Below are 27,746 nucleotides of genomic sequence, written 5' to 3'. Positions count from 1 at the left end.
GGGGGAGGGGCGCAAGGCCCACCCGGGGCCCCAGGCCCCCGCCCCGCCCACGCCCGGGCCCCGGGCTCCCCCTCCGTCAGGACTCGGGGGTGACCCCCAATGGGCCGGCCTTCCGGCCTCCGTCGAGGAAGCCCCTCCCCGCAGTCTCCCGGCCCCGTCCTCTCTCTGGAGCGCGGCCCGGAGCATTCTGGTACTTGTAGTCTCGCGGGGATGCCCGCGCAGGCGCAGTCCGCCCCCAGACAGGCCTTCCGGGGTTTTGTGGTTGGGCGGCTCCGAGGGACCGGGCCCGCCGCTCCCCTCCCCGCGAGACGTGTGAGTGGGCGTGAGGGGCGGGGGAGGGGCCCTGCGGGGCCTCGGATGGGGGAGGGGCTCCGCCGGCCCAGAGGTGGGGGAAGGGAATTGGGGGAGGGGCTCTGCCGCGCCCGGGATGGGGGTGGGGATAGGGGGAGGGGCCGAGCCGGGGCTGGGCGGGGGTGGAACGACGCGGTGGGGGAGGGGGCTGCCCAGGAAGTGGAAACTGAGGTCGCGCCCAGGGGTCCCCATGGGCAGCCCCGGGGCTGAGCCCCCGAAAGGGCTGGTGCGAGGATCCTTTATAGCCAGGCCAGAGACCCACGAAGGAGCGGGCCCCGCGTGGGGGCCCCGCGTGGGGGCCTGGCTCTGCGGCGGGAGGAGGGTCGGAGCAGTCAGAATAGAGAGAGGAGGAGGGGGGAGAGAGTGGGAGACCCCTCCCCCGGCCCCCGCCCCGGGCCCCGCCTCCCAGGCCACGGCCCCGCCTCCCCATCCTGGCCCCGCCTCCTCGCACAGCAGCCCCAGGCCCCGCCCCCGGCCCCGCCTCCCAGGCCCCGGCCCCGCCCCGGCCCCGCCTCCTCGCACACCAGCCCCTCCCCCGCCCCGCCCAGGCCCCGCCTCCCCCGTCCACCAGGCCCCGCCTCCCCGCCCGGGCCCCGCCTCCTCGCACAGCAGCCCCCGTCCCCCCCCCCCGGCCCCGCCCCGGGCCCCGCCTCCCCGCCCGGGCCCCTCCTCCTCGCACACCAGCCCCCGCCTCCCGGCCCTGCCCCGGGCCCCGCCTCCCCGTCCTGGCCCCGCCTCCCCGTACACCAGGCCCCGGCCCCGCCTCCCAGGCCCCGGCCCCGCCCCGGGCCCCGCCTCCCAGGCCCCGGCCCCGCCCCGGCCCCGCCTCCCCGTACACCAGCGCCCCCCCCAGCCCCCGGCCCCGCCCCGGGCCCCGCCTCCCAGGCCCCGGCCCCGCCTCCCCGCCCGGGCCCCGCCTCCTCGCACAGCAACCCCGGCCCCGCCCCGGGCCCCGCCTCCTCGCACAGCAGCCCCGCCCCCGGGCCCCGCCTCCCAGGCCCCGGCCCCGCCCCGGGCCCCGCCTCCCAGGCCCCGGCCCCGCCTCCCCAGAGGGCTCACCCTTGGTTGCGGAGCAGCGGATGCAGCTGGACACTGGAAGACCCGAGTCCGAATGCAGCCCCAGGGGCTTAGGCCAGCCACTTCACTTGGACCTGCCTCAGTTTCCTTAGCTGTCAGAAAGGGATGATAATGCTCCCGCTCCCCAGGATTGGGGTGAGGATCCATTCCAACAGCTTGGGCAGACTGCTTGGCAAGCTTAGTGCTCGCTGTTGTTAGAAACCTGGTTCGCGTTGAGGGCAGGGGCTCAAGCTTGGATGGGGTTTGGCCTTCCTTCTGGAAGGACACCGTGACACCAGAGAGGTGACGTCACAACAGGCACGTGCATTAGATTTGGGGGGGCCGTGCTACGGCACCAGCCTCACTCTCTCCTCCGAAGCCCCCCGGTCCAGGGGCTGACTGCGGGTGGCCCTGGATTCGAGGCAGGCAGAGCTAAGTGACACGCCCAGGTCACACAGCTAATGTGTGGCAAGCCTGCGAGGCAGGATTAGAACCCCCAGCCTCCTGACTTGACTGCCAGGCCAGTGCCCTATCCGCTGAACCACCTGGCTGCCCTTTTTTGCCTTTCTTTGTGTCACGGCACTTAGCACACGGTGCTCCGCTGGTCATAAATATTGAATAAATATTGGTTGACTAAGACCTAGGACAAAAGGTTCCAATCTCTAAAAGAACTGGAAAATGGAGCGAAGTCATTGCCACAAATCTTCGTCTGTCCGCAAAGACCAAAGATTACTATGATGTTTTTAACCTGGATGATTGCAAAGCGTTTGGCAGATTTCCACAGCATTCTTATGGAATAGTTGGAGAGATAGGAATCAGATGATTTTACAATTGTGTCTGCTCCAAACTGGTTAAATTTTAAGTCTAGTCTGATTAATGGCTGAATGTCATTTTGAAAGGTCTTTCCTAGAATACCCCAGGGAGCTCTGCCTGCTTTTGACTTTATGTTTTGATAAGCTGAGGCAGGCAGAGAAGTGACTTGTCTCAGGTCACACAGCTAACAAGTGTCTAAGGCTGAATTTGAGGTTAGGTTTTACTGACTTCAGGCTCAGCCCTTTATCTACTGTGCCCCCTTTGCCTCCTCTCTGTGGCCCCAAACTGAGACAGATGGCTAATGTAGGGGGCAGAATCAGACCTGGAAAGGCTGTACTAGATAATATGGTGAACTGGTTAGTGATGAATCTAAAATCTTAGACTTGGGTTCAAAAAGTTCACTTGCAAAATCTATGAGAAGGCATGATTAAACAAGCAGCATGTGTGCAAAGATCTGAATGTTTAAGTGAACTCTATTACACGTCAACAGCACATTTTGGAGCCAAGAAACCAAATGCAGTCATAATCTTCAGTGAACTTGATGTAAAGACAGGCTTAAGGAGGTGACATTCCCTCTGTGTTCTCCCCTGGTTTATGGACCCTGGCCAGATTAAATATGACAAATGCTCAGGAAGGGTCCCTACATGAACAAACATATTTCAAAGTTGGAATGAACCTCAGAGGACACATAGTTCAAAGTTCTCCTGCCCCCAAAGGAAAAAAAAAACTCTAAATCATAGCAAATGATCATCAAGCTATATTTGAAGACCGTGAATGAATGAGAGTGGAGATCTACCATCTGAAGCACTTTGGACAGTTCTCATTGTTGGTTTTTCTTTCATCAGACTTAAATTTTTTTCTTTCTCTATCTCTGTCTCTGACTCTGTCTCTGTGTGTATGTGTCTCTCACAACTTTCTTTTTTTTTTTTTTTAAAGTTTTTGCAAGGCAATGGGGTTAAGTGGCTTGCCCAAGGCCACACGGCTAGGTAATTATTAAGTGTCTGAGGCCAGATTTGAACTCAGGTACTCCTGACTCCAAGGCCAGTACTCTATCCACTGCACCACCTAGCCGCCCCTCTCTTGCAACTTTTACCTATGATTCCTGGTCTTCCTAGAACCAAAGGAACAAATTTAACCTCTTATGAAAATGACAGTGCAGTATTTGATGAGAACTATTATTTGCTCTTCTGCATGCATTTCACACCATCCTAATCCTTCACACCCCCACCTTTTCATATGGTAGGAATTTACAACTGTTCACTATGTTGTTTTCCTTCTTCTGGAAACTCTTCAGCTCTATTAATATTCTTTATAAAATGTGTCACTGAGAAATTGGTGTAGTGTTCCTGGTGTGGTCTGACCAGAACAGAGTAGAGTAAGAATATATCTTCCTTAATCCTGGTCATTGGACTTCTCCTAGACCCCTGATTTTTTTTTAAAGATTTAAAAAAAAAAAGACAGTCAACCTGTCAACCTGTTTGACCAGGTCTGGCAGTATAGGAATTGTTCCATTCCCTGGCCCCCTCCCCCCACATCCCACCCAGTTCTTCAAATGAAGTACATTTTCTCAGTTCTTTTCTGGGACCAAGCTTGACCATTATAATTACTTAACATTCTGATTTCTTCCCTCCCTTCCTTCCATCCTTCCTTCCCTCCCTCCTTCTCTCGTCCCTTCCTCCCTTCCTTCATTCCCTCCCTCTCATCCTCTTCTCTTCTTTCTTCCAGCCTTCCATTCTTCCATCCTTCCATCCTTCCTCATTGTTGGGCATGGTCTAAGGTTGATGAAGCCATGCTGCTTCTTTCATAGAGCCAGAAGGTCCCATGGAACTCATGTAACCCAATCTCCTCATTTTACAAAAAAGATAACTCAACCCCATTTAAATTAGGGACTTGTTTGAAGTAACATAGTTACTAAGCAGAAGGAGAGCATTTCAACTTGGGCTTTTTGACTTCAAATCAAAAGCAAAGGGAGAAGTTTGAGTTTGTTAAAAGAACTTTGCAGTTTCCCAAAGGCTGTCTAGCCAGTGCTCTTCCTCCTGTCCAATGTGGGGACTCTCATTGTCCTTTTATAGAATCTGTCCAAGACATTTGTAGTGATTTATGAACATATCAACAGGCATTTGTCATCTTTTTAGTTTTTCCTGTGTGGATGGTTAGGCCAGGCTTTTTGAAAACTTATTGATCTCATTTAGAAGACTTCAGTGTGTTAAGAGTCTCTCTGCCTCCAGCAGTCCATCAACGGGCATTTTTGAAGCTCTTTGTTTCTGTCAAATGCTATTGTAGGTGAGGGATACAAAGGCAAAATTGAAACATCCCCTGCCTTCATCCCCAACCTGGAGCAGACTGGAGGACACTGCCCTCTGTAAGGTGTCCTGCACATGGCCTCTGCCTCCTTCCATGGTGCAGAGTTTACTGCTGGACCTCTTGAGGGTGGGTGCCCACCCCCCCAGGCTCTCTCCTTGACTCTCCTCTTTTGATCCCTCCTCCCTTGATGGAGTGCATTGCAGGCAAAGACAATAAGCAGGTGAATGAGGGGACCAAGCCCAGTTCTCTCACTTCCTACATTAAGAATTAGAAGTCAGGAGAGGTGGGCTTGCCTGCAGTTAAGAGAGGTGGCAGAGCCACGATTGGAGTCCGGTCCCCTTACTTCAAATCTAGGTTTTTTCCCATTACATCATGCTGCAAAAGAACAGCTCAAAACTGAAAGACCAGTGTGGCTGGAACTGAGAATACCTGAAGAGGAGGAGGATTGGTGTGAACTAAGATTGGAAAGGTAGGGTGTTGCCAAGTTGGGGAGGAGTTTGTTCATTGTCTGGAAGGCTCTCACGAAGGTTTGGGGGCAGGGGAGTGACACAGTCAGATCTGTGCATTAGAAAATTATTTTGATAGCTGTGTGAAGGTTGAACTAGAGAGGGGAGATACTCCATACATGGACCAGTGGCCAGAGAATGGTGATGAGGGACTAAATCAACGTAGTGGCAAGCTGAGCAAAGTAGACTGGATAGGACTCAGCACCACTGGAGTGGGAGCTAATGATGGAGCGGATTCTGCAAATCCTGAGATTTATAATTTGGAGCCATGCCCCAGAGACTGTAAAACTTCATGGCTTTTGACTCAGTAGTACTACTACTAGTATCCCAAAGAGATCAAAGAAAAGATCCTCTCTGTACAACATCTATAGTAGCTCTTTGTATGGTGGCAAAGAATTGGAAATTGAGAAGCAGCCCCAAAAAAGTGAGTAATGGCTGAAAAAGTGCTGGAATTCTATTATGCTAAAAGAAATGAGCAGGTTGGTTTCAGAAAAACCTGGAAAGTCTTCTTTGAACTGATGCAAAGTGAAATGAGCATAACCAGGAGAACTCTGTGCAGAACAACAGCAATGTTGTAATAGTGACCACCTGTGGAAGACTAGGCTACTCTGATCAATACAGTGATCCAGGACAATTCTAAAAGGCACACAATGAAAAATGCTATTTACCTTCAGAGAGAGAGAACTAATGAACTCAGTGCAAAATGAAACAGACTTTTCCCACTATTTTCCTTGCCTTTCCATAGCCTTTTGGCTATGGCTAATATGAAAAATTTGTTTCATATGACTTCACATGCATAGTGGGTATCATATTGTTTGACTTCTCGGTGGATTAACTGGGGAAGGGTAAGAATGATAGAGAAAATTTGGAGCTCAAATTTTTTTTAAAAATTTAAACAAATTAAAGAATAAAAAAACTATATTTGAGAGAGAGGATAGGGAGTTTGCAAAGCTGGAATAGAAGGAAGAAATGCGGTTTGTGAGGAATGAATCCTAGATTCTAGCGCTGGAGCTCTTCACCCTTCATTTTATAGATCAGAAATGTGAGGTGTGAGGGAACCCTGGCTTCAAGGTGTTGTATAAGTGGGGGAGGGGAGGGAAAGGGACAAGAATGGAGGAAGTGGGTATGGGAGAAGGGAGAAGGGGAGAAGGGGAGGGCTTTGGGTGGGACCAGAAGAGGGGAAGAATGCTGTATCAAGGAGTTTCTACCTGATTCAGGGCAGGAAATGTGTTAGGGGCCTTGGAGGCTTGGGGCTGTGGAGGAGTAGTACATTTGTGAAGAGTGTGTGAGACAAAGAGAAGAGAAAGGGACTTTGTAGAACTAGGGATGAAGTCAGGAAGACCTGGGGTCAAATATGGTCTCAAGACACTAGCTTTATGACCATGCTGTTAATCTCTGTGTGCCTCAGTTTCCCCATTTGTAAAACTAGTTAGATTTGATGGCTCTCCAGCTCCCTTCCTCTTTTAAATCAATGAGCTCTATGTAGAATTTACAGTCTTTATGCCTTGCTGTCCACCCTGTTCCTTGCAGTTCCTCACACAAGACACACCGTCTCCCATGCCTGGATACTTTCCCTCCTCATCTCCCTCCAGGGTTCCCTGGCTTCCTTTAGGTCCCAGTTAAGATCTCAACTTCTAGCAGGAGCCTCTCCTGAGCCCCCTGAGATGACCTCAGTTTCTCCTGGATAGATCTTGTCTGAGTTGAGTTGTTTGGATGTGATCTCTGTTAGACTAGGGTTCCTTGAGAGCAGAGATTGTGGAGTTGTGATTGTTCCTTGTATTCTCAGAGTTCACCTCAGGACCTGACCCAAGGCTGCTCTTTCTTAAATATTTCTTTATTTGACTTGAAGAAGCAGATGTGTGTGAGAGAGGCAGGAGGCCCCTCAGGGCCGGGGATGGGATCAAAGATGGAGCCAGAAAAGACCTTCTTCAGCCCAACCTCTCATTTAAAGAAGAGGAAACAGACACAGAGAAGCAAGGTGACTTGTCCAAAGTCACATAGTCACAGGGGCCAGGCTGGAATTGAGACTCAGCCTTTTGGGTCCAGAGATGGGAGCCAAAGGGACAGGGAAGGGAACAGGTACCCACTGAGTGCTAGGCCCTGAGCTGAGCCCTTTACTAACAGGATCTCATCTGATCCTCACAAGAGCATTCTCAGAGATGGCTGCTATCACTGTCCCCAGTTTACAGTTGAGAAAACTGAGGCAAAAAGAGGTTAAACAACTTGCCCAGGACCTCACAACCTGTGTCTAAGGCCACATTTGAACTCCTGTCCTCCCTACTCTGGTCCCTATGTCCACTCACTGAATCCCCTAACTGTTCAATTTAGAGCTGGTGTGAGGACAAGATGGATAGCATGAGAGTAGTCTTCAAGGTCCCTTCCAGGTATCATTGCTTCCCAGGAAGCCTTCCTCTTTTCCCCACAACAGAGAATAACATCTCCCTCAAGTTTCTCAGTCTCTTGATACCCTCTGTTAATCTTCTTGTGAACATAACTGTTTCCCTAATAGCTTGAATCATCTTTCAACCTTATGTCCCTAGATTTAAAAATCAGGCTCTTGCCCAAGTACTTCATCATAAAATGTGATGAAGTGACTATGTCTGTGCCAAGTGCCCCTTAGAGAGGGGTTGCATATAATGACGTCTTGGTCCTGTGGCCGTGATGGGGACTGGGACCAGCTGGAAGACATGGCTCAATGGGAGTTTGACTTGATGAGAGGCCGTTCTAGAAGCTCCCACAGTGTCATGGAGTGCCTGGTGATTGAGACTGGGTTGACAACCTATTAAGAGATGAGGCACTTTTTGTAATGTCACTAATGCTAACTGATCTTTATATAGTCCTTTAAAGATTAGGAAGTGCTTCAAACATGTAACCTCATTCATCTTGTATTTTTCCCATTATGGAGCATCATCACTGAGATGGTACCTCCCTTCAAATAGAGATCATCAAAGAACTCAGATTTGATTTCCCTCAGGAAAAAGGCAGTGGTTTATATCATGAAATGAGAAGGAAACTGAGGAATATAGAGATTTAGTTGCAAACTCATTACCACAAAGTTACATGGGATCAAATTCAATCTGAAGTTCTGATTTCTAGTCTTGACCTTTATTCTTTGGATTGTGCTTCAAGCACAGAAATAGAATCCAATCTTAGGCTTTCATGTCTTATCTTAGGAAAGTTTGAGGTATTTCTGGACTCTATTTGCCCTTTCTGTCTCTAGGGCACAAAGATTGGCGGGGGGGCACCCAGCTGGGTTTGTTTGGCTTTGGGAGCTGTGAGGCAACAGTGACCTCACTTATAACTCCCTTCTTTTCCTCTAGGTCTCCCTTCTCAAGACTGGCTTTCCTTAAGAAAGGGACATCAAAGGGAGGAAATGACTTCTAGGTTCCTTAAAGCCATGTACCAGGTGAGTTGATGTTTTATTAACAGCATTCTTTGACCTAGATAGTCTCTGACCAACTGGAGCTCCTTGTTCTTCCTCCAAAGAGTCAGCCCATTCTGATAAATGACCCACTGATCATTAGAGCTGGAAGGGACCATTGACAATTAGCAGGTTTAACCCTTCTCATTGACACAAGAAGTCAAAAGCCAAGGTGATTTTGTGATTTATCCAGGTCATTAAAAGGAGCAGCAGACCTCTCATGCTTTGACTGACCTACCCTTTTGTATTATTTCATTATTCTTGACCAGGGGGGCTTTCCCTCTACCTAATCCTTCCCACAATTTTTCCTCTAATTCCTCCAATTGTGTTATTCCACACAGACCTCATCATCATTCTTTATAAGCATCACATTTGTTGTATTTGATAGGGCCACATGCCGTGTATCATTATGTACCACAACCTGCCAAGCATTTGCAGTTTTCAGTTTTCAGTATTAAATTTCGCTTTGTTATAAACATCTTTGTACAAATTTTTTAAAAAAATTTTTCCTTGAGATACTTTCCCTGTGATAGGATTACGGGTCTGAGGATAAAATGAGGCAGTTTGATAGCAAAGGGAACATTACCCCATCCTATATATCAATAGCTTTTATATCCTGGAAAGCATATCTTTGTCAGAGATTTTTACTACAAATATATGCTCCCTAATGAACTGCTTCTCTCTCTTTTTTTAAGAAAGATTTTATTTATTTTGAGTTTTACAATTTTTCCCCCATTCTTGCTTCCCTCCCTCCACCCCCCCCCCCCACAGAAAGCAGTCTGTTAGTCTTTACATTGTTTGCATGGTATACATTGATCCTAAGTTGAATGTGATGAGAGAGAAATCATATCCTTAAGGAAGAAAAATAAAGTATGAGATAGAAAAATTACATAACAAGATAACAGTAATAGTCTTTGGTCTTTGTTCAAAGTCCACAATTCTTTCTCTGGATACAGCTGGTATTTTCCATTGCAGATAGCCCAAAATTGCCCCTTATGATGGAATGAGCAAGTCCATCAAGATTGATCATGACCCCCATGTTGCTGTTAGGTTGTACAATGTTTTTCTGGTTCTGCTCATCTCTCTCAGCATCAGTTCATGCAAATCTTTCCAGGATTCCCTGAATTCCCATCCCTCCTGGTTTCTAATAGAACAATAGTAAATGAATTGCTTCTCAATGAGGTAGCTATGTTTCATGAACAAAATTTTCATGTAGTTTGTGAAAAGATTTTCAATTTTACATGATCAAAATTACCCATTTTATCTCTCTCTGAATACCTACTATGTACCAAAATAAATAGATGCTCTTTTGTGGTGGCAAAGAATAGAAATTAAAGGATTTTCCATCAATTAGGGAATGGTTAAGTAAATTAAGTAAGTGGTTTTTGAATATAATAGAATATTGTGATGTAAGAAATGTTTAAAGGGACTGGTTTCAGAGAATCCTAGGAAGGCTTATAAAGCTGATGGAGATTAAAGTAAGCAGAATCAGGAGAACCACTTAGACAATAATAGTACTGAAAGACAAACAACTTTGAAATACTTGAGAACTCTGATCCAAGGCACTGACCTATCAAGATTCAGGAGAGAAGTGATGATCCATATTTTGAGAGCTGGTGAACTCAGGCTGTGGAATGAGACATAGGTTTTTTGGTCATGGTCAGAGTGGGAATTTTCCCCAGGTGGGAGGAGATGGAAAGAAGATAAAATTGATTATTTAAAATAAAATTTAATTAAAGGATAAAAGAGTCATGGGCATATTTATAGGTAGCAGGTAAAGAACCAACAGATAAAGGGAGATTGAAGATTAGAGAGAATGGAATAATTGTGGTACATTATTATCTGTGGGAAAAGATGAGAGGGCATGGAATTTAGGCTATATAAAGAGGGGTTGGCCTGGCAAGGAGAAGAGCCGCCTCTTCATCAGAGACTGAAGTAAAAGAAGAAATAGTAGGGGACGATGCCAGAAGAATCTGAAATGAGAAGGAGCGCTCTGCAAGTGGAGTCAGGTTATTTGTTGAAGTCCTAGTTGAGGTTCTCAGCATAGAAGGTGGGGAGGGAGGGCTAGGAGGAAACCCAAGGAGAGATCAGCACTGGGGAGGAGTAGAAGGGCTGGATTCCTGGAGTGTGGATCCATTTGACCTCTACTCACTGACTGGAGAAAGTCCCCAAAGCTCTGCTCTGGAGCCTCCTGTCTCTCATGGGAGGGAAGAAGAGAACAAGCCTATTAAACGTCTCTTAAGTATGATGCTAAGAAGCACTTTACAAATATTTTCTCATTTGGTCCTCTCATCAACCCTGGGAGGGAGGTACTGTAATCATCCCCATTTTTCATTTGAGGAAGTTGATGTTGACTGAGGTTAGTGACTTGCCCAGGGTCACACAGCTAAGCCTGGGTTTGAGGCAAGTGTGGAACTAGAGTCTTCCTGACTTGAGACCCAACTCTGCTGCCTCCAGCTGATCTTCTCTGTTCCCATGACTTTCATTATCATCTCTATGAAAAGGATTCATATCTCATCTCCAACCCATACTATTCCCTGAACTTTAGGCCCACATCACCAGTTTCCTATTGGATAATTTGAACCAATGTTCCAGAGGCAGTTGAAACTCACCACATCCCAACATATTTTCTTTTGTTTCTACTTAAACCTGGTCCTCTTCCAAGTGTGTCTGGTTCTATGACGGATGTGAGTGAGGATTGTGGCTGTGTGAGTACAGAGAAGGGGATGTAAATAGATAGATGATGTAAAAGCAGTGCACCCAGAGGAGCTAGGGGTCTTTATACCAGGTGCTTATATCATATGGCTCATTAATACTCGACTGCTATGTTTGGAATGTGGATCTTGTTTATTTAATTTCTTCCATTTTTCTAGCCAAGACTAAATAATCTTACTTTCTACTGCTTTGTTATATCATTTTTTCTTTATGATTTCCTTTGATTTTTTTTTTTTTACCTTTTTTGTTCCTTCAGATGAATTTTGTTTTTTTTTGTTCGGTCCTGTTCAGTTACCCTTTGGTAGTATGATCAGCAGGGTTACAAAAGCTGCCAATTAAATAGTCTCAATTATTTTTTAAATTCAACTGTTTTTTATAATTTCTTTTTTGAATTTACAATTTCCCCCCCCAATCTTGCTTCCTTCCCCCCCACCCCCAGAAGACAGTTTGATAGTTTTTGCAATTGTTTCCAGGCTATACATTGATCAACATTGAAAGTGTTGAGAGAGAAATCATCATTAAGGAAAAAACAAAATATGAGTTAGCAAGATTTCATAATAAGATAATGTTTTTTTCTTATTCTTTTTTTCTTCTTAAAGGTAATAGTCTTTGGTCTTTGTTTAAACTCCACAATTCTTTCTCGGGATACAGATGGTATTCTCCATTGCAGACAGCCCCAAATTGTCCCTGATTGTTGCACTGATGAAATGAGCGAGTCCATTAAGGTTGATCATCACCCCCATGTTCCTGTTAGGGTGTACAATGTTCTTCTGGTTCTGTTCATCTCCCTCAGCATCAGTTCATGCAAATCCTTCCAGGCTTCTCTGAATTCCCATCCCTCCTGGTTTCTAATAGAACAATAGTGTTCCATAACATACATATACCACATTAAGCCATTCCCCAATTGATGGACATTCACTTAATTTCCAATTCTTTGCCATCACAAATAGGGCTGCTATGAATATTTTTGTACAAGTGATGTTTTTACCCCTTTTCATGATCTCTCCAGGGTAGAGATCCAGTGGTGGTACTGCTGGATCAAAGAGTAAGTATCAATATTTTAATTTTAATTTAATTGAGCATTGACTGCCCTGAGTTGATATTCCTAAACCATTGGTCTATTTATGTCACTGACTTACTCAAGAGACACAACATCTCTGGCTGGTATCTAAAGTTCACCAAAGAGGAGACCTAGAAAGAATACTCTCTTTGTAGTCTGTCTCCAAACAATCTGTGCAGTCCTATTTCCCATCATTCCTTCTTATGATCTCTACATGCCAACCAAACTGGCCTGCCTGCTGTTCCCCTTCTAAGATACTCCATTTCTCACTTCCATGCCTTTCCTTATAGGATGCAAATTCCTGAAGGACAGGGACAATTCCTGAAGGACAGGGACAATTTCCTTTTCCTTGTGGTCTGTCTCCTATGTGACCTAGTGCTTGGCCTGGCATGGGTCCTAACCAAAAGCTTAGTGACTGATTGATTGCCCCTTCTATTTGGCTGGGAATCCATTGTGAGCTCTAGCTTCCATCTTTACCTTTCTGAATTCACATGGGAGGATGATTCCTACATAAGAGATATTTATTTTATATTTCAGGAGTCAGTGACCTTCAAGGATGTTTCTGTGGATTTCACCCAGGGGGAATGGGGACAGCTGAACCTTTCCCAGAAGAACTTATACAGAGATGTGATGCTGGAGAACTACAGGAACCTGGTTTTCTTAGGTAAGGAAGGCTCTTTACAGTGATAAAAATGCCCTGTACCTGTATTTCCCAAAGGCTTTGTGGGCATCTGATGTGACAGAGACTTGGAAATTCTTGATCCTTGCCTACTCCCTCTTTGGTTTTTTTTTACAAATAGAAATCGCCAACCTCTGTTTTCAGAGCTCTACCTTCCCCATCCTCTCTCCTCTCTTCAGGTCAGATTTTCTTTCTCAAATCCCAGTTAAGATGGATGAATATATCAGTGGTCCCCATCTTCCATTATTTTGTTCATTTGTTTGTTTTTGTAAGGCAGTGGGGGTTAAGTGACTTGCCCAAAATCACACAGCTAAATAAGTATTAAGTGTCTGAATCTGTATTGGAACTCAGGTCTTCTTCATTCCAGGGTTGGTGCTTTATCCACTGTGCCACCTAGCTGCCTGGTCCCCACCTTCCTTAGGAAGAAAGAGACAAGTAAATTAATTTTTTAATCCCAAATCTTCTCCATGACCTATTTACCCAACACAAAATATCCGTTAGAAGTCAAGTAACCTTGGCTCCTTGGATCATTCCCTCTTTTCCCAAAAGAGATAGACTGTGGGATTGAATTATAAGATAGCTTGCTATCTCTACCTCTTTCTCATTTCTTTCTTCATAATCAGGGCTTCAAGGTTTCAAACCAGAAGTCATCTGCAGGTTGGAGCGAGGGGAAGCACCATGGATATTGGAGACAAAAATCTCAACAGCCCCCTGTCCAGGTGAGTGAATGAAATAAGACATGAGGGAGTCATTACAAGCAAGATCCCATTTGATCATTTAGAAGGAAATTCCAGGCAGCTAGGTAGCACAGTGGATAGAGCACCAGCTCTGGAGTCAGGAGGACCTGAGTTCAAATTCGGTCTCAGACACTTAATAATTACCTAGCTATGTGTGGGCAAGTCACTTAACCCCATTGCCTTGCCAAAAAAGAAAGATTTGAGAATGAAATGCCTATAAAATGGTGGCCAGGAATAAAAAATTAAAAAATAAAATAAAATAAAATGGTGGGCAGGGAACATTCATCAAAGCTCCCAAGGCTGTGGAGATGGGCATAGACTTTTCATCATGAGCAGCTATGTGGTGCAATGGATAGAGCACCAGCTCTGGAGAGAGGAGGATCTGAGTTCAAATCTAATCTCAGACACTTAATAATTACTTGTGTGACCTTGGGCAAGTCACTTACCCTATTGCTTTGCCAATCCTGTTCCCCCCCCCAATGAATTCTTAGATGATTCTCTATCCCCAAGTCTCTTTTAGGGTGGCTAGGTGGCATAGTGGATAAAGCACCGGCCTTGGAGTCAGGAGTACCTGGGTTCAAATCTGGTCTCAGACACTTAATAATTACCTAGCTGTGTGGCCTTGGGCAAGCCACTTAACCCCATTTGCCTTGCAAAAAAACCTAAAAAAAAAAATAAAAAAAAAGAAGGAAAGGCTAAAACTAGGGTTGTAAAGTGAAAAGACTAGGGTTCCTGGTGGAAGAAGTCATCACTGAGACCTAGATTGAGAGCAGAGTGCTTCCAACCCATGTATTTTATACATTAGGCCAAGAGGAGATCTGACTTGCTCCAAGGTCACATGGCTGCTCTGGTTCCCAAACTAATGTTATTCCCTAGTACCATCATGCTACTTCAAGGCAATATCTTTAGAGGGCAGGAAGGGATCAGAATTCCAAATGTTAAGATAGGGTAGCTTCAGAAGCTAAAAGGGAAAAGGGAAAAGACACACACACACACACACACACACACACATATATATATATATATATATATATATATGTATAAGAGTTGGTCTCTCTTCCCTTTCCTCTATGTAGTCCTTTTCTCCAACTCTCATCTTTTCCTTGTTTACTATATATAACATCCGTAATCAAAGAAACTTCTCTGACACTAAGCCCTGGGAACTCCATCTCTACCCATTCTAATCCTCTGTCAGGTCTCATCTCAAACTGTGAATAAGTTCACTAAAACAGAGATTACAGAATTGAGCACACACACAGATGAAGCCTCAGATTTGTGAAGTTTTGAAGTAAATTTACATAGCATTTTTTTTAAATCACATAATTGTCTTCTCACCAATTTTAAAATTCCATATTTAAAACTTTTTTCCTCTGTGTATTTTCCTGACAGTGTTCTCTCCTGGTTATCTATTTTTGGTGGGGTTTTTTTTTTTTACTGTTTGTTGTTCCTCCTTTTTCTTTTTTTTACATCATTAAAATTTTATTTTTTCAATTACGTGCAATAGTAGTTTTTCCAGTGTTTATCCATTTGCTCATCCATTTGCACGTATTCCCTTCCCTTTCCCTCCCCATGATAGCAAATGGTCTGGTAAAAGTTATATATGTACATTCATGTTTAACATATTTACAAATTAGTCATGCCATGAAAGAGGAATTAGAACTAAGGGGAAAGAAATAAAACATGAAAAAGAAAAGAAAAACATTAAGAGTTTTTGAACAAGTAAACCTGGTATATTTTGCTCTGCATTTAGACTCCATAGTCTTTTCCTTCTGGATATAGGTGACATTGTCCATAGATAGTCTCCCAGGGGTATCCTAGCTCTCTGAACTTCAGAGAGGAGCTGCACTCATCATAGTTGATCATCTCACAGTGTTTTTGTTAATGTGTACAATGTTCTCTTAGTTTAACTGCTCATTTCACTCTGCATCAATTCTTGCAGGTCTTTCTATGCTTCTCTAAAGTCCAACCATTTGGGATAGTACAGAACAATAATACTCCATAACATTCATATACTATATCTTGTTCAAGTGATGAATATCCCCTCAATTTCCAAATCTTTAACACTATAAATATTGCTATAAATATTTTTGAACATGTGTAACTTGTACCATTTTTATTATTTCTTTGGGATATAGACCTAGTATAGGTATTGCTGGATCAAAGGGTAGGTTTGGTTTTATTATTCTTTGGGCATAGTTCCAGATTGCTCTCCAGAATGGCTAGATCTGGTCACAACTCCACCAGCAATACCTCAATATCACAATTTGATCCTTTTCCTTTTTTCATCCTAGCCAATTTGATAGATGTGTGAGATGGCACCTCACTTGTATTTCTCTAATTAATAATGATTTGGAGCATTTTTAATATGAGTATAAATGGCTTTAATTTCTTATCTGAAAACTGCCTGTTCATATTCTTTGACTATTTGACTCAATTGGAGGATTTGTAATCTTACACATTTGATTCAGTTCTCTATATTTTTAGAAATGAGTCCTTTATCAGAATCACTAAATGTGAAAATTCTTTCCCAGTTTTCTCCCTTCTTCCTAATATTGGCTGTATTGGTTTTATTAGTACAAAAACATTTTTAATTTAATATAGTCAAAATCATCAATTTTACAATTTATAAGTACTCTATTTCTTGTTTGGTCATAAACTGCTCCCCTCCAAGAGATATGCTAGTTAGAGTATTTCTTGTTCTCTTAATTGTTCTTAATTGATCTATGGTTATCACCCTTTATGTCTAAATATTGTACCCATTTCAACCTTACTTGGTATAGGGTGTGAGATGTGGGTCATTCTATTTTCCAGTTTTCCCAGAAGTTTTTGTCAAATAATGAGTTATTATCTCAGAAGCTAGAGTCTTTGAGTTTGTCAAACAGTAGATTTGAAATAGTGATTTAATAGTAATAATTATAATAGTAATAATATTAATGTAATAGTAATATTAATTAATATTAATTAATATTAATATAATAGTAATAATAATAGTAATTTAAATAGTCATTTACTACTGTTTCTTTTGTACCTATTCTAATCCACTGATCTATTACTCTATTTCTTAACCAGTACCAGGCAGTTTTGATAACTGCCACTTTATTGTTTTGGATCTGGTAAAGCTTTTCCTGGTTATCCTGATGCCACTGTGATTACTCCTCAATTGCCTTTGCTGAATTATCTATATCATAGCCACTAATCTTGGATGTACCCCAAGATTTAGTGAGAGATTGTTGCTAATTTGGGAAAAGCCTTTCAGTTGAAAGATGAGATTAAAAACCAGATTGAAAAGAATTAAGAAAAGAATGAAGGTGAGTAGGTAGCTTCTTCTAGTTTCTGAGAAAACTCATTATATGACAAAAGTTCCTGGGAAAACTCACACCCTATGCCAAATAACGTTGAAATGGGCACAATATTTAGACATAGATCAATAGACATAGACATAGACATAGATGTAGACATAGATGTAGATGTAGACGTAGACATAGACATAGACATAGACGTAGACATAGATCAATTAAGAGAACAAGAAATACTCCATCTAATCCATCTCTGGAGAGGTGAGAAGTTTATAACCAAAGGAAGAAACATGGATAATGATGACTTGAGGGGATGGGAGGATCTGTTGAAGAGTTTTTACTTTGTCTTGTTTTCAGGGATGGGAGAAACATTGGTATGTTTCTGGGAAGAAATTTGTAGATATTGAGAAATTTAACATTGGTGAGAAAGAGATGATTGAAGTGACACTGCTGTAGATGACAGCAGGTAGGGAGGTCAAGAGTATAGGTGGATGAATTAGCCTTCCCAAGAACTGGAGAAAAGGAAAAGAGTAGTGGGTGATGATAGAGAAATTTTGAGGTGCAAAGAGAAAAGTCTCAATTTTCTTAGTGAAAAGAAAGGCAGGGTCCTCAGAAAGTGAAATGTAATATCAGAATAAGCAATAGAACCAGCTTTCTCAAAGTTTAGAGAAGGGGCTCAGTTAATGAGGTCTGGAGACATTGAGAAAGGTCATGTTCACTTACCTTGGGTGTCCTTCAAGACTCTTTTGGTTGAAACCTGATGGAAGGCAGAAAAATCAGGTAGTAAAGGTGAAGGGTGGGGGGGGCTCCTATTCTTTTTTTCCTTATACATTATTTTGTTTAGTGAGTTCATCAGCTTCCTTGGATTCAATTATCATTTTTATGCAGATGATTCTCAGATCTTCTTGTCTAGCCCTAAACTTTCTCCCAATCTCAATTCTTGCATCTCTATGTAGCTATTAAACATCTTACGCTGCTTAATAAATCACTGCTACATACAAACTCTTGCAAATTCTTTTTGATTCTGCCTTCTTAATACTTCCCCAAAATATCCCTTTGATCTCTTGACACTTGGTTCAGGACCTCATACATGAACTATTACAACAAACTGTTGGTTATTTCAGGTTTTATCCCCATCCTCAATTCAGATGTCATGATTGATCTTCCTAAAGTTCAGATCTGGCCATGTCACTCCCTTCTCCCATTTAATCAACTTTAGTGGTATCCTTTTACCTTTATGATCAAATATAAAATCCTGTTTTGCTTTAAAGTCATCCATAATCTGGCCTTTTTGACCTTTCTAGTCTTCATAATCTTACCTCTCTATTATGTATTTTGTGATCCAGTTATACTGGTCTCCTTGCTGTTCCTTGTACCCAGTGTAACACCTCTCTACTCCAGGCATTTTCATTGAATAACTTCTGTGCCTAGGATTCTTTCCCACCCCTCACCTTTACTGCCTGATTTTTCCTTTGTTGATAATCTCCAGTTTATTCTATATATAACTTACGTTATCTTCCCATTTGATTGTAAGTTCCTTGATATCATGAACTATGCCTAAAAGACTATTTTATGAAAAACTCGCACAAGGGCAGTGTTCACAGTGAGGTCAGAAAAGGTGATACAAAGACATTGTTAAAGTCTCTCCAAAATTGATTGCATCACATGGGAGATACTGGCACAAGACCACCCAGTATGGTATGTCCTCATTAGAGAAGATGCTGTGATCTATGAGCAAGGCAGAATTGAAGCAACACAGCAGAAATGCAAAATTTAGAGAATCCACCAAATCCACCCCAAATGTTCACATGACCTATTTGTGCCTGACCTGTGGTAGAGCATTCTGTGCTACATTGGTCTGATCTACTCTAGTTGGATGCCCTGTAACTTGACTCAACATAGTCCTCTACCACCAACCCCCTAGCTTCCTTCCAAATCAGTGTAAGATTGCTCTTGGTTATTAGTATCCACCTCTCCCCAAAATTATTTTATATTTACTTCCTATATATCATGCATATATGTATATATGTCTACAGATATTTGCTGTCTTCCCCAAATGGAAAATAAACACCTTAAGGGACTATTTTGTTTTTTAATTTGTATCCCCAATGCCCAGTGTGATACCTAACAAAAAGGAGACATTTAGTAACTGCTTGTTGAATGAACTAGTTCATTTGCATTTTTTTGTCTTTCAGATTGGCCAGAAACCAGGGAGATAATTCCAATGGAGAGGATTTATTTGGAAGAATTATCCCAAGGAAGACTCACAAGGGATGATTCTTGGGACTTCAAACTTGAAGAAATCTTCAAATGTGATGGGTTCAAGAGGCAACAGGTCAATCAGGGAAGAGAGTTCAAACAAATAATCACTCATAAGAACAATTCTAGTAAGATGAGAAATCACGAATATGACAAATTTAGGAGAAATTCTAATCACAAGTTTTTCTCTGATATACAGTGGAGTAGTCCTACAGAAAAGATGATCCATAAATATGATACCTTTGGAAATAACTTAAAACAGTATTCAGACCTAATTAAACCCAATAGAATCTCCTCAGGGAGGAAACTTTGGAAGAATAATGAATATAATAAAACCTTTTGTTACCACTCAGACCTTATTCGCTATCATAGAATCCCCACTGGAGAGAAATCCTATACATTTACTGAATTTGGAAAAAGTTTTCACCAAAAACGACACCTTACTCAATATAGAAGAATTCCTACTGGAGAGAAACCATATAAATGTACTGAATGTGAAAAATCTTTCAATAATAGCACATCCCTTATTTTGCATCAGAGAATTCATACTGGAGAAAAACCTTATGAATGTCTTGAATGTGGGAAAACTTTTAGTCGAAGTATGTACCTTACTAGACATCAGAGAATACACACTAGAGAGAGACCCTATAAATGTAGTGAATGTGGAAAAGCCTTCAGTCAGATTATGTATCTTGCTCGTCATCAGAAAATTCATACTGGAGACAGGCCCTATCAATGTAGTCAATGTGGAAAAGCCTTCAGCCAGATATTATACCTTACTAGACATCAGAGAACTCATACTGGAGAGAGACCCTATCAATGTAATGAATGTGGAAAAGCCTTTAGCCAAATTATGTATCTTACTCGGCATCAGAGAATTCATACTGGAGAGAGACCCTATAAATGTAGTGAATGTGGAAAAGCCTTCAGCAACAGTTCATCTCTTATTGTACATCAGAGAATTCATACTGGAGAGAGACCCTATAAGTGTGATGTATGTGAAAAGGCCTTCAGTCAGAGAGGACACCTTACTGAACATCAGAAAATTCATAACAGAGAAAAACCATACAAATGTAGTGAATGTGGAAAAGCCTTTAGTCAAATTATGTACTTTAATCAGCATCAAAGAATTCATACTGGAGAAAAACCATACAAATGTAATGAATGTGGAAAAGCCTTCAGCAACAGCTCAACCTTTATTGTTCATCATAGAATTCACACTGGAGAAAAACCTTATGAATGTCTTGAATGTGGGAAAGCCTTCAGCAAGTGCACAGGCCTTGTTCTTCATAAGAGAATTCATACTGGAGAGAAACCCTACAAATGTAATGTATGTGAGAAAACTTTCAGTCGGAGGGGCCATCTTACAGAACATCAGAAAATTCATAATGGAGAGAAACCCTATAAATGTAATGAATGTGGGAAAAGCTTTCGACAGAGAGGACACCTTACTGAACATCAAAGGACTCATACTGGGGAGAAACTCTATAAATGTAATGAATGTGGCAAAGCCTTCAGTAATAGTTCACAACTTACTTTACATCATAGAATTCATACAGGTGAGAAACCTTATAAATGCAGTGAATGTGGTAAAGCCTTCATTAACAGCTCATTTCTTACTCTGCATCAGCGAATTCATACTGGAGAAAAACCATATAAATGTAATGAATGTGGGCAAGCCTTCCGTCATCCAGGAAATCTCACTGAACATCGGAAAATTCATACTGGGGAGAAACCCTATATGTGTAGTGAATGTGGAAAATCTTTTAGTCGTAGTATGTACCTTACTCGTCATCAGAGAGTCCATACTGGAGAGAAATGTTATAAATGTAATATGTGTAACAGAGCCTTCCAAAATAGCTCTTCTCTCACTCTCCATCAGAGAATCCATAGTGGAGATAAACCCTACAAATGTTTTGAATGTGGAAAAGCTTTCAGTCAGGGACTGTACCTTACTCGACATCAGAGAATTCATACTGGGGAAAAACCTTATAAATGTAATGAATGTGGGAAGGCCTTCAACCAATCTGCTGGTCTTATTCAACATCAGATAGTTCATACTGTAGACAAACCTTATAAGTGTGATGAATGTGGAAAAACTTTTAGTCGGCAGGGGAGTGTCATCCAACATCAAAGAATTCATACTGGAGAAAAACCTTATATATGTAGTGAATGTGGAAAAGGCTTCACCCATAGCTCATCCCTTGCTGTACATCAGAGAATTCATGCTAGTGAGAAATCCTATGACTGTAGTGAATAATTCATTACATTTTTGTTGATTCCCCCCCCCGACAAAAAAACAAAACAAAAACTGGAAATAACTGAAATACCCAATAATTGGGTAATGCCTGGATACTGATATATCAATATAATGAGATGATAACATAGAATTTCAGAGTTGAAAGGATCCTCAGTTGTTAAATTTCAATAACCCTAAAAAAGGTCATCCATCATTTCTTTAGAGATTTCCAAAGAGGGGAACCCACTTACTTCCTGAAGCAGCCCATTCTACTATGTCATGACTCTGGAAGTTAGGAATTTTTAAATTTTTTATTAAGCTTAAATTTGTATTTTTGCAGCTTCCTTCCACTGCTCTTAGTTCTACCTTCTGTGATCAAGCAACAAAACATATATAATATGTAGTCCTTCAGGTACTTGAAGATGTCTGTCATATGCCACCCCCCCCCCAAGTCTATTCTATTCCAGGTTAAATATCTACCCTTACTTCAATCAGATATTTTAAGACATGAACTTTAACATCCTGGATGACCTCTTTCAGATCACTGGATTATGTGTCCTCTCTAAACTGTGGTACCTAAAATTGAATACAATACTCTAGATGTGGTTTTATTCTAGCAGAGCATAACAAGACTTTTACCTCCTTATTCTTGAAAGCTAACTTTTTGGCTGCTATATCACATTGTTGACTCATATTGAATCAACTAAAATCCCCAAATATTTTTCAGAGAAACTGCTGTTTAAATAGACTTTCTTCATTTTTTAACCCAAGTCTTGGTATTTGTTTTATAAATAACATCTTATTAGATTCAGTCCAATATCCTCACTGGTCAAGATATCTTTGGACCTGTCATTTATTGTGTTAGCTATTGTTCCTGGATTTATATCATCTATACATTTGAATAGTATGCTAGCTATGCCTTTTTATCCAAAAGCATTTATCAAAATTTTAACCAGTGTAAGGTCATGCATGGGGAGGGAGGGACCCCCACTGAAGACCAAGTTGATAGAAAATCACTAATGGCTCACCTCCTGTATAGCATTGCTCCCATTTTCCAGAACTTTTCAAAGGTGACTTGACAAGTGACTCAGCAGATACATGTCATTTCTTCCAGTACTTGATAATGATTTGAGCCAGTGGCTTTGAATTGTCCATGGACTGCTAAATGCTTTGATGATTTCCATTCCTTGGTTTGTCAAGTCCTTGGTATTCATTTTCAGATGTCATCACCAAATCCAAAGGTCATTTGGTAGAGAAAATGGAGACAAATAAGAATTGAGTAGCTTTGCTTTATTTATTGTCAGTTATCCCATCTAGCCCATGCATCGGTCTTATTCCTCCTTTGTTCCTCCTTTCCCCCCAAGTATAAATAAATAAAAGATATTTTGTTGCCCTTGGTTTAACTTAACCTGGCCCAGCTCATTCTGAACTTTGGCTTTTTTGACACAATTCTTATGATTTTGGATCATACTTTTTAATTCATCTTATTACTTTCCCTTTCTTTTACCTTCTGTACGTGACTTTTTAAGATCTGAATTGATGAATTTCCTGTGTACCCCTACCAGTCCTTTCAAACAACGCCCTGTTTTCTTCATGAATGGCAGTTTCTCTTTATGTATTTAGAATATCATTTGTGAGTATCTCCTATACTGACCTCCTCTGTACACTTTTAGTTCATGGGATCTTCTTATTCTTTGAAAGCATAAATATCAATATGTTTAAAATTAATGAGAAATGTTGCAACATAGTTTGATATTCATACAATTTCAAGGTATCTAGAGGAAGTCCTCCTTCCCTTCAGAATGTAGTGTGTTGCCCCCTTCCCTTCCCTGAAAGATTTATGGAATGACATGAACAGTAGCACCAAATGAAACAAGTATAAATGAGCTACAGTCTGCACATTTGGTCTATCCCTCTCTCCCCTCGATGAGATCAAAGATCCTTAGAAATATGAAGAAATATTTTTAGGTGTTTTTTCCAAGGCAAATGGGGTTAAGTGGCTTACCCAAGGCCACACAGCTAGGTAATTATTAAGTGTCCAAGGCCAGATTTGAACTCGGGTACTCCTGACTCCAGGGCTGGTGCTCTATCCACTGCACCACCTAGCCGCCCCTGAAGAAATATGTTTTAAAAATTTATGAAATAGCCTTGGGCAAGCCACTTAATCTCATTTGCCTTGCAAAAAAAATTTATGAAATAACATGAAGCAAACCAGAAGCACAAAAATTCATGCAGATTACATAAAAGGAAGGAGGGGAAATATGCTTATAAATATGTAGAAATGATTTGATAAATGTAATGTAGATGTGGAATAACTATGGAAATTTTAAATGTTGAAATTAATGTATTGAACTGTAAATATTCAGTCATTAATTGGTTTTGTTAATGTTTAAAGTTAAGCTAGAAATAAATTATTTAAAAATTAAATGATGAATAAGAGAAGAATGAGAGTTTTATTTCTTGAATCTAGAAAAGCACTTTTGAATTGGAGGGACTAAGGATGGCTCTCTTAATTTAATGATGATTAGGATGGGAAGTTGTTCTAATACCACTGAATTATGGTTATTGTCGCTTTTTCTTTCCCCCAAACTAATAGCCAATCAGAGAGATGGACCCATAAGAATTCTTAGATGCAGTCAGTGGTGGTTTGTCTTGGTAGTTATTTAATTGTACTACAGTGTTGGTATGTCTGGATTCCAACCCCAGAAATTTTGTGTTCCAAAATTTCCTGAAGACCTGTCATGGAATCATGCTCTTCCCAACATCCCCCCCACCCCTACTGCAAAATTATTATTCTTTCAATGTATCCTACAAGGTCAAATCTATACATATACTAGCTCTATGACCACGAATAAGAAACTTATTTTGATCTGTAAAATAAGTATGCTCAGTACCACATTAGGCAAAAATGTAAAAATGAGAAGATCTATGTAATGTTCCATGTAAATTTCATCTATCAATATTATTGACCATGTAATGAACTTGCTTTCTTTGCAGAAGGACTAATGAGTCAGCCTACAGTGTTTATCCTTCCTGTAGTCCAAATGACTCTTAACTGATAAAGTTTTAAGGAAGGGAATTTGGGATGAGAATCCTTTCAGAGGACTACATGCATGAAAGGCCATCCATGGGAAACCAGAACCAGAATAATTTGTATCTTCTAATGCCTTTTTTGTTTTTGTTTTTGTTTTCCCCTAGGCAATGGGGTTAAGTGACTTGCCCAAGGTCACACAGCTAGGTAATTAAATATCTGAGACCCAGTTTTTTTTTTTAGTTTTTAGCAAGGCAAATGGGGTTAAGTGGCTTGCCCAAGGCCACACAGCTAGGTCATTATTAAGTGTCTGAGGTCACATTTGAACTCAGGTACTCCTGACTCCAGGGCTGATGCTCTATCTACTACACCACCAAACTACCCCACTCTAATACCTTTCTAGGAAGTTGTCACATGATTTGAAATCCCATTCAGACAATGTCAATTGTGCTTAATTAAGGACGGTGAGAGTTTTAACATGAGGTGGTTTGAGGAAATGGCTACTTTGTTGAGAGGCAGTATTGAATAGTATACTATCTGGGGATGGGGGCATTTTGAGTGTCCAGCTCAATGTCCTATTGAAGTGAAGACTTCATTAATATTCTCTTCTGCCACTTGAACCATAAATTTTGGAATATAGCCTTAGATCTGGGCTTTCTATGTGTGTGGAGCCAGAGCCTGGCACTAAAATTGACTAGAGTCTAACTGCCATCTGGAGTTTCCAGAGATATTAGAGCTATGGATTATCCAAAAAGAGTCTATCCATCGGTGAATGGCCCTTCCAGTTGATGGAATCTAGAGTTTGAAGAGAAACTTCATATTTCACACACTTTACTCTCCCATTGCCATTAGAAGTGTTATGATCTCAGTCCCAGAGGACCTTCCTTTGCCCAAACCCCATGGTTGTCTATATTCTTTTGTGGGATCTGCTGGAACTTGATGGAAGAGGCTGAGACATAAACAGCATCTTCTTCCCAGAGGGAGGCCCAAATCACAAAATCATAGAACTGGATGGAGAAGGTCTCAGCAGCCATCCAGTACAAAATTAATCCCAATATATGCTAAAAGTTGTCATTCGACCTCTGCTTGCAGACCTCCAAGGAAGGGGAAACACCTTTTGGGGTAGTTCATTTATGGACAGCTGTAATTGTTAGGAATTCCCCAACCCCCACCCTTCCACATTAAAGCTAATTTGGTGTCTCTTGAATGCCCATCCATTGTTGCTGGTTCTGCCCTCTATGATTAAACAGAACAACTCTAATCCCTCTTTGACATGAAAGCCTTTCACTTGAATGTGGCTATTATGTCCTCCCCCAGTCTCCTCCAGAATAAACAGTTTAACATATAATATTTACTGAAAGCCCTTCACCATCTTGGGGGCCCTCTTTATACAGTGGCTTCTTTATACACAGGTGCCTAGTATCCAACATCAGACACCAGAAGGGGTCTGACCAGGGCAGGATTCAGAGCTGCCATCAATTTCTTATTCCTGTGGCCTGGCTCCACTCACAGATTTTGGGAGACACTTAAGTTTCGGAACCTGCTGATGATGGTGGGCCTGTCTGGCTTCCCAAGTTATTCCCTCTTCTCCTTGACCTTGAGGACATGAGAAGAAGAAACAAGGTGCCAATACACCAAGAAGACATTTGAGTATTCAAGAGAAGTTAAGTGTCAAACTAACATGAACAGTTCAGTGATTCCCAAGCAAGAATGATGATTATCAGAACATGAACTAAGAACTGCATTACCACTATTCAAATGGGAGCTAGGAATCAGGGAGCCACATGTGTCAGGAGTTATTGACTTATTTTTAAACCTCTTTGATTTTATCTTCATTCTAAATACTCACTTTTACTTTTAATCCCAAAATGTGATTTAAAAAAATTGATGGACAAACAAAATACACTAAATCATTGTATTTCATTCATTGCTCATCTATATATAGGTAAGAAATGAAGAGAAGAAAGGAAAATTCTTTTCTCATCCTTCTGAGATGAGATACTCGGTTTTATCTGAAGCTTAACCAGGGTTGAACCTGAGATGAAAAGTAAAGAGAAGGGTTTAAAAGATGTTTTCACAAACCCAACAAAAATGCTAAAACCTAAATACCTTCTGGGGGAGGTAGGGGACAGAATGAGGATGGGTTAAAATCTAGAAGAGTGGGCAGAGTAGGGAAATAACTTGAATAACTGATGAAGGCCTTTCCCTATTAATTACATCCAAAATATCAGTGTTTCGGTATTGGAAGGGACTTCAGAAGCCCCGAAAAAGAATCTCACCTTGACTAACTGTATAAATGGTCATCTAGCTTCTAAGTGAAGAGTTCCAATGAGGGGGCATTTGATTAAGGATTCGGTATTGGCTTCCACAAAATGACACACTCACCAATTTAAATGATTGATAATGAATTTATTAAAGATACTGAAGCAAAATCATAATAACATACACGGAATAGAACACTTTCTAAAAGCACAGCATAAGCATTCAAATAGCAACAACAACCCCACTGTGATAAGGTAACTATAAGCATAGAGGAGAAAGAGAAAACAATGTGGGGAACACCAACATCTGAATCAATAGCAGCTGTGGAGTTCCTGGGGGTTACAGCCTTCAGAGTCCTGATTGGGAAACACCCCAGGCAGAGTGTCCTTTCCATGGGTGAAACTCCTAGGGGCTGCTCAATGTTAGGGATTTTTAAGGTGTCCCAGACAAAGGTGGCACACTGCCAAAAGGCTTAAATAAGCTTGTTTGGCACTTAACCAGGATATGTGAAGAGTACACACATGACCTTGTGAAGAGTCTGTGCATGACCTGGGAAGACTTGTGGCCAAGGTTCTGAAATTAATTAAACATTTAACCTCCGGGTGGGCAGTCAACCCTCCCAAGATTCAACCTCCAGGAATGGCTAGTTTCTAGAGGGAGTATCTGGCACATGCAAAAAACAACCAAGCTCATGCAAAGGTGATGGGGGACTTTGGGTGGGGGAACAAGTACATGGCCTTGATCAGGATCAGAAGGGGTATTAACCCTTCAGGGGGTACCACCACTTATGGGTAGTCTTAATTTTTGTTGAGTTTTCCCTTATATCAAGTTTAAATTGAACTCTGTAACTTCTACTGATTGTTCCTGTTCTGTAGCCAAATTATGAATAAGTAAACACACATCTGTTAAGCACTGTGGCAAATGATATAAAGTCAAGATAATTCCTGGCCTCAAGGAGTTTATATTCTTTTTTTGTAAGGCATTGGGGTTAAGGGACTTATACAAGGTTGTGCAACT

General features: G+C 41.7%; 1 protein-coding gene across 2 annotated transcripts; it reads left to right on the top strand.

The window, feature by feature from the left end:
• Window positions 1-254: 254 nt before the first annotated feature.
• LOC141509766 (uncharacterized) lies at window positions 255-24,131 on the top strand. Of its 2 annotated transcripts, none has more exons than XM_074219543.1 (5): window positions 255-312; window positions 8,351-8,436; window positions 12,764-12,890; window positions 13,529-13,624; window positions 19,134-24,131. In XM_074219543.1, the coding sequence occupies exons 2-5, from the start codon at window positions 8,404-8,406 to the stop codon at window positions 21,455-21,457; spliced, it is 2,580 nt and encodes an 859-aa protein (XP_074075644.1). In that variant the 5' UTR covers window positions 255-312; window positions 8,351-8,403; the 3' UTR covers window positions 21,458-24,131. The 2 variants fall into 2 exon arrangements, with proteins under 2 accessions (XP_074075644.1, XP_074075646.1); XM_074219545.1 differs by lacking the exon at window positions 255-312 and adding an exon at window positions 1,416-1,563 and having other exon boundaries at window positions 19,134-24,130.
• The last annotated feature ends 3,615 nt before the right edge of the window (window positions 24,132-27,746 follow it).

The sequence above is a fragment of the Macrotis lagotis genome, chromosome 1, assembly GCF_037893015.1.
Source record: "Macrotis lagotis isolate mMagLag1 chromosome 1, bilby.v1.9.chrom.fasta, whole genome shotgun sequence".
NCBI lineage: Eukaryota > Metazoa > Chordata > Mammalia > Peramelemorphia > Peramelidae > Macrotis > Macrotis lagotis.
Note: the sequence above shows the minus strand (reverse complement) of the source record. Positions and strands in the feature narration are given on the sequence as shown.

What these genes read in the sequence shown, in the direction of transcription:
- LOC141509766 (XM_074219543.1), top strand. Translation starts at nt 8,404, where the DNA reads ATGACTTCTAGGTTCCTTAAAGCCATGTACCAG. An exon ending in TCCTTAAAGCCATGTACCAG is followed by an intron (nt 8,437 to 12,763) that starts GTGAGTTGATGT and finishes TTTATATTTCAG; the next exon opens with GAGTCAGTGACCTTCAAGGA. An exon ending in CTCAACAGCCCCCTGTCCAG is followed by an intron (nt 13,625 to 19,133) that starts GTGAGTGAATGA and finishes TTTGTCTTTCAG; the next exon opens with ATTGGCCAGAAACCAGGGAG.